This window comes from Elephantulus edwardii, unplaced genomic scaffold (genome assembly GCF_000299155.1).
Source record: "Elephantulus edwardii isolate Elephantulus edwardi_28Jun2011 unplaced genomic scaffold, EleEdw1.0 scaffold00013, whole genome shotgun sequence".
Classification (NCBI taxonomy): Eukaryota; Metazoa; Chordata; class Mammalia; order Macroscelidea; family Macroscelididae; genus Elephantulus; species Elephantulus edwardii.
In genome coordinates, this window is record NW_006399763.1 from 32879553 (window position 1) to 32887045 (window position 7493).

The following is a 7493-nucleotide window of genomic DNA, read 5'->3' on the forward strand; positions in this document are numbered from 1 at the left end:
ACTCCCACCAAAAGTGAGTAAGGGTTCCAGTTTCTCCACAACCTCACCAGCATTTGTTGTTTGCTGCTCTGTTGAATTTTGCTATTTTTACTGGGGTGAGATAATACCTAATAGTTGTTTTTATTTTCATCTCTCTTAGAGTTAGGGATTTTTAACATTTCTTCATGTGTTTGTTCGCCATCTCTAAATTCAGATAAGATATGTTCAAAGTTGTTGATTTATCCGCTTGAGCTTTCCTATTGCTCATATTGATGGCTGTTCCACGATTGGCCCCTATACTTGTTCTGGCTGATAATACTAATCTTGATCTTTTCTACTATTACTTCAGTGAATTTGATTCTTATGTAGTCTGTCTGATGAGGTCCACATGTATAATTAGTTAATAGTAATACTGTTGAAAAAATGTGTTTGCAGTCATTGGTCTTTAAAAAGTCTATTATGAATTCACCAGTATTGTATCTGCCAATCCAGGCCAGATTTTCCAAACCACTGATCCCTCCTTGTTTCAAACTGTTACATTCCAATTACCTGTAATTATCAGCATCTTGATTGCATATTTGATCAATTGCAGACTGCAGTAGTTGATATGAATCTTTATTCATCTTTTACTTTAGTTGTTGTTATCTACATAGGAATGCTATATAGCTAGGTCTTCCCTATTATTTCTGTTGTTAGGTGTTGTCAGGTGTTACTCATAGTCACCCTATGAACAACAGATCTAAACCTTGTCCTATTCTGTGCCATTCCTAACATCTCTGGTATACTTGATCCCACTGCAGGAGCCACTGTGTCAGTCCATATCATTAAGGGTCTTCCTCTCCTTCACAGACCCTCCACCTTTCCAAGTTTGAAGTCCTTTTCCAAGGAATAGCTTGTCCTAACAACATGCCCTAAGTATGTGAAATGAAGTTTCACTATACTTGCCTCTAAGGCGCACTGCATTTTCTCCAAGAAATATGTATTCTTTTGGCAGTCCATCGGACTTGGCAGCATTCTTCCCCAACACCACAGCTCAAAGGCATGAATTTTTCTGTTATCCTCGCTCATTGTTCATCTCTCAGCTGCATAGCAGGTGATTGAAAGGACTCTGGATTGAATCAGGTGCACCATAGTGTTTAAGCTGTCATCATTGCTCTTCAATACTTTCAGAGGTCACCCGCCCAGACTTTTACCAGTGCAATACATATTTTGATTTCTTTACTTCTGTTACTGATGGTGTTGGTTATAGATCCAAGCAAGATTAAATCATTGACAACTTCATTCTTTTTCCACCTGTCATGATGTTACTTTTTGGCCCTGTGGTGAGGGTCTTTGCTTTCTTGATGTTAGTATGTATAGTCTTCGATCTTCCTCAAAAAAGGCCTGACAGTCTTCCTCACTTTTAGCAAGCAGGATTATGTTATCTGCATAACACAGGTTGTTGATGTCTTTTCCTCCAATCCTGATGCTCCATTCTTTGTAAAGTCCAACTTCTTGAATGATTTTTTTCAGCATACAGATTGAAAAGGTATGAAGAGAGGATACAGCCCTGTCACAATCTTGGCTTGATGTTAAACCATGCAGAGTTCTCTTAGTTCTTTCTGTTTAAATAGCAACTTCTTGGTCTAGGTATAGGGTTTTTTATAAACACGGATAAGTGTTCTGGAATCCCCATTCTCCTCAGTGTTAGGCATAGCCATCCACACAGTCTCATACTTTTGCACAGTCAATAAAACACAAATAGACATTCTTCTGGTATTCTCTGTGCTTTCAGCCAAGATCTATCTGATATCATCAGCAATGATATCCCTATTGCCACAGCCTCTTGTAAACCCAGCTTAAACTTCTGGCAGTTTTTGTCCATCTACTGTACTAGCTAATTTTATATGATCTTCAGAAATATTTTTGCTTGCAGATGACATTAATGATACAATTCAGAAATTTCTACATTCTGTTGTATCACCTTTCTTGAGAATGGGTCTTTTCTTTCTCCTCTGTCTCTGAATGGCCTTTTGCTTTCATCTAGAATGATGTCTTTGATATCATCCCATAGCTCATCTGGTCTTTTGGCATTACTGCCCAATGCTTCAAACCTATTCTTGAGCTTGTTTTTAAATTCAGGTGAGATAGTCTCAGGTTTGTATTTTTGTTCTTGTGGACTTGATGTTTTCTTCAACTTCAGTTCTAACTTGCACATAAGTAATTGATGGTCTATTCCACAGTCAGTCCCTGGCCTGGTTTTGACTTCTGATATTGAGCTCCTCCAACAATTCTTTCTACAGATGAAGTTAGTCTGAGTCCTGTAAAAACCGTTAGGTGAGGACGCAATGAATGTACAAAATTCACTCTACCTCCAGCCTCATTTCCCTTGCCAAGTCCATAATTTCTGATGACCACTCTATCTACTTTGTTTCCAACTTTTGTATTCTAGTCACCAGTTCTTATTAATGCAGCTTGATTGCATGTTTGATCAATTTTAGACTGTAAAAATTGGCTATTGTTTGTTGTTGCTGTTAGGTGTCATCGAGTCGAGTGTGACTCATAGAGACCCTGTGAACAATGGCTTTGAACCCTGCCCTAGCCTTTGCCACCTGTGCACTTCCTCACACACTAGAACCCATTGTGGCAGTCACCTGTGTTGATGAACTTTTGAATAACTGTTTTATAATCAAGTCTTCCTTGAACATATATGAATAACATCCTATCACTCAAAATATTGAACTTTAACAACAAATGAAAAAAAAAACACCAATGAGTGTAACACCATTTTTATGTTCCAGCATAGTAGATCATAGGACTATCTGATTAAAAGTGGCCAGTGCCAATTTATTTCATTGCCCCTCCTTCTCCAACAGAGCATCTGGTGGATTAAAATGTCTTATCTTTATACATTCCATTTCATTTTTTTTTTACAACTTCCAGTTTTCCTGCATTAATACCTCATACAATGCATGTACCAAAAAACCTGTTTCTGCTCATTTTTAGTGCATTTCACTCTACCTAGTATTATGTCTAATAGTATTCCTCTGTTGCTCTTAGGGTTTCCAAAGGCCAGGTTTTTCAGAAGTAGATGGCCAGTCCTTCTTTATAGTCTGCTTAATCTAAAAGCTCCCTGCTTCTTCACTACAGCTTCTCTCGGTCTTCCTTATAGGTGGCTGGATATTGTCATATCACTGATACCATTGCCCTTCTAGTTTGAGAAATGTTCTTTTTAATGATGAATGAGACACCATTGCTCTTTAATTTGTTACTCCCACTATAGTAAACCATAGGATCATCTGCTTCAGAATGGCCAATACTAGTTCATTTCAGTTACTAATACCTAGGATCTACTTCCTAAACAGCATGCCTCTGGAAACTCTATGAATTTTGATAAATGACGATAGTTATTATACAAAGGCTTCAGGCCTTTAGTTCATAGGGTCGCTATGAGTCATACTGGGCTTGATGGCAGTCAACAATACCTAGGATATCAATCTTTATACATCTATTTCATTCTTGGCAAATTCCAATTTTCTTAGATTCAGACTTTGTATATTTCACATTCCCAGGTGAATGTGTGTGGTTGTTTTTCTCATTTTGCATTCTGCCATATCTGCAAACAAAGGGTCTGGAAGCTTTACTTAATCCATGTCATTAAGATAGACTCTGCTTTCTGAACGTGATCCTCCCAGTCATATTTTACATGTCTTCCAACTGGTGGGGCTCATCTTCTGGCACTGTATCAGATAGCGTTCCACTGCTATGCATAACATTTTCACTGGTTATGTCTTTGAGAAGTAGATTTCAAGACTTGCTTCCTAATCTGTCTTACTTGGTATGCTCTGTTGAAACTTGTCACCATGGGTGACCTTGCGGATATTTCTGATATTTGAGGTACCAGGAGCACAGCTCCTGATAGCAAAGCAACAAACAAGTTAGCACAGAACAGAATATCAGTTGGGAGGTGAGGGTGCATGTTATTTGTATAAAAACAAGAAAATAGAGTGACAGTATTTTTCATTTTTCTGCCATACATATAGAAATAGCTCCTTTTTTATTATGTACTCCATATTTTTTAATTCCTAATAATCATATCAACCATATAAGGTTAAGTACTACTTCTCTCTGTTTACAAGGAAAGAAACTAACTGTCCAGTATATGGCGGAGCTTGAATATAAATCCAGTCCTGTTTTCTTTTTTTTTACCACTTTTTCTCCTTCCTCTCAACAGAAGAGTGTAGCTAGCGATTAGAACACCTTGTTACTGCAAAGCAGCTGCCTAGCCAAATGATCTTTGAAAGCTGTTCAAAGCCCCAGGTCCCTGAATTTGCAGCTCTGTCTCCAAGTAGCCTCTTCCCCATGTCTGAGAGTGTTGGCTCCAAGGACAAGCTCCGAGATGCCACCCCCCTTTGTACTAGATGCCTCATCACCTTATAAGCAGCATGAACTACAGGACGTGAATCCAGGCAGCCTTTGACTCCACACTGTGTTTTGGACCATCTTCACCTTGTTCCCCTCAAATTTTCTGCCAAACAAATATTGGAACATCATCTCAGACAACATGTCCATGGTAGACTAAAGAAGGAGGTGAACACATAATGTGGTTACGAACTAAGTCTAGTTTTTTAGACTATTTATTGCATTCTTTTTTGCTTCATGGTAAGCCAACACCCTAACAAGAAACTAAAAGTAAAGATATTTAAAAAGCACAAAAATATGGTACATGTTATCAGGAATAGTTCTGGACCTCACGCTCTTTTCTTCTCTTTCTTTTTTTTAAGTTTTTTTTAAAAAACAGCAACCAAAGAGGGAAAATCTGCCCGTATTCAGTGGTTAGCATTGTATACCAAAATAAAACTCAAGCTCCTTAGTAAGACATTCCATAGGCACCAAGATTCAGTCTGTTGCTACCCCTCCAAGGTCACCTTCTCCTTCCCCCATCTAATAGAATCAGGAGGCAGAAGAAAATAGAATCTAATAGAAATTGTCTAACAGTACAATTTCCGAGTGTTTCATACTCTCTGGCTGTGCCTGTACTGTTCCCTCTTTTCTCTTCCATTATCTCCTTTGAGAGTCAGCCCAAGTGGCCCTTTTCCAGGAAGCCTACCTTCCCTGCATCCTGGCTTTAGCTAAACTCTTACCCTTGAAACCCTGTCCTGACATCTGGTTTAGTGTGAATCCCATTACTGTTCCTGCAAGGTTGATTCCAATACATTGCAATCCCATAGAACTTGTTTCCAAGGGTCAAAGACTACAGCCTTCAGTATGAATTACATTTCAACATCAAGAAAACAAAATCCCTCATCATTGGCCCAATAGGAAATAACATGATAAATGGAAAAAACATTAACATTTTAGACAAGTACATCATGCTTGGATCCACAGTAAAACCCTTGGCACCACCAGTCAAGAAATCAAAAGATGTATTGAACACAAGATTGTTCAGCAAAAGGGACATGCTTGTTCCCTCAGAGTATGGTTTGATAGGGATAAGCAAATCAGAAATTGGCTATCTAAAATGGCATATATTCAAATCCAGACTCCTATCTAACTTCAGGAATTAAATACATGCAAATAATTTAGAACTGTTTGGGGTGATTTTTGGTTTTGTTTTGTTTTCATTTAATTTAGAAAGTTCTTCCTCTCAGAGGTTAATAGTGGAAATCTCGCTACCCAGCCTTACAAAATTAAAAAATCTTAGTGGCAAGGAGTACATGTAATGTAACAATAAAATGATCTAAAATTCATCTATTAAAAAAATGCAGTGGAGATATTAAGGCATGAGACATGAAGTAGCTGACTTACACGCTTTCATTAATTTGTTGTTGTTGTTGTTGTTGTTGTTGTTGTTATGTGCCGTCAAGTCGCTTGAGACTCATAGCGACTCTTTGTACAACAGCTCTAAGCTCTGCTCTGTCCTATGCCAGTCGCACTGTCTCCGACACTCCCATCCCGATTATCCCAGTCACTGAATCAATCCATCTCCCAGAGGGCCTTCTCCTCCTGCGCCTGCCCTCCACCCTCCCAAGCATGATGTCCCTCTCCAAGAACCGGTCCCTCCTTACAACATGACCAAAGTATGTCAGATGAAGCCTCAGAATCCTTGCTTCCAAGGAGCAGCCCATTTTAACCCTCTGTAGGATGAATCTGTTTTCTTAGCAGTCCATGGCACCCTCAGCACTATTCTCCAACATCAAAGCTCTAAAGCATCAATTCTCCTTCTGTCCTCCCTGGGCATTGTCCAACTCTCTGACGCATAACAAGTGATTGCAAACACCATGGCCTGTAACAGACGCACCTTAGTCTCCAGAGACACAGTGTTGCTCTTGAGTACATTAGAGAGGTCCCTAACAGCAGACTTTCCTATCGCAATACGTCTTTTAATTTCCTGGCTGCTGATGCCAAGAGTGTTGATTGTGGAGCCAAGCTGACTAAAGCTGTGAACAGTCTCAGTCTCTTCACCATCCATCCTGATGCTACCAATTGGTCCAGTGGTGAGAATCTTTGTCTTCTTGACATTGAGCCTCAATCCATACTGGAGGCTGCAGTCCCTGACCCTAAGCAGCAAGCTCCTCAGGTCCTCCTCAGTTTCAGCAAGCAGAGTTGTGTCATCTGCATAACGCAGATTGTTTATAGATCTTCCACCAAACCTGATGCTACGTTTCTCCTCATAGAGCCCATAGTTATCAATAAGATGATCATAAAGGGAGCTCTGGTGGCCTAGCGGCAAGAAGCTACTCTGCAGTCCCGAAGGCGCACGGTTTGAATCCATCAGATTCTCCACTGGAGAAGGAAGGGCAATCTCCTATGCCAGTCGGATGTGTTTTGATGTTATACAACAAAAAAGAAAGGAAGAAAAAAATAAGATGATTGGGGGGGGTGCAGAACACAATATGCATGATACAGTGTAAATGGAAGAATGTGTAAAACACAATGTATGTGTATGAAATAAAAGTGTATGAATTTTGTATGCAAACCAATAAAAATAACATAATTAAAAAAGAAGACATACAGTGTTTGGGAATCTGTCAGAGACCTCTACGAAATACTGAGGAGAAGTGATTAAGGTGTGCCTAATTCAAGATACGGTCTTTTAAATCTCTTGATGTGCATCTGAGAATTGGGCAGTAAATAAGGATGACAAAAGAAAAATTGAGGAGCTCCGCGTCAGGCGCCACAGGGCTCGGGACGCATGTGGGGCCGCTGCTGCTCGCCTCTCCTCCCGCGCGGGCAGGCGGGCGCCGCCGCGACGCCCCCTGAGGCGGCGTGTGTTTCAAGACGACCAACGAAGAACCTCTTCACAAAAAGGTTCACTTGAGTGAAACAGACTTCAAAGTTATAGCTGGAGATGAGTTAATTCTAAGATGGAAGCAGTATGAAGTATATGTGCAAGATTTGGAGGGCAAGTACACAGATCTTAATTCTAATGATGTAACTGGCTTAAGGGCATCTGCAGAAAAACTGAAGCAGCAACAGCAAGAGTCTGCACGCAGAGAAAACATCCTTGTAATGAGACTAGCAACCAAGGAACA

General features: G+C 39.9%; 2 protein-coding genes across 2 annotated transcripts in view; both read left to right on the forward strand.

Annotated features, from left to right (window-relative positions):
- BACH2 (BTB and CNC homology 1, basic leucine zipper transcription factor 2) overlaps positions 1–7493 on the forward strand; it is a 255438-nt gene that overhangs the window by 233827 nt on the left and 14118 nt on the right. The gene's annotated exons all lie outside the window — the stretch shown is intronic.
- Positions 3746–7493, forward strand: part of LOC102867622 (serum paraoxonase/arylesterase 2-like) — a 9095-nt gene continuing 5347 nt past the window's right edge. The window contains exon 1 of the mRNA XM_006881219.1: positions 3746–3796. Within this exon, the coding sequence (XP_006881281.1) occupies positions 3746–3796 (51 nt within the window). The remainder of the gene's footprint in view (positions 3797–7493) is intronic.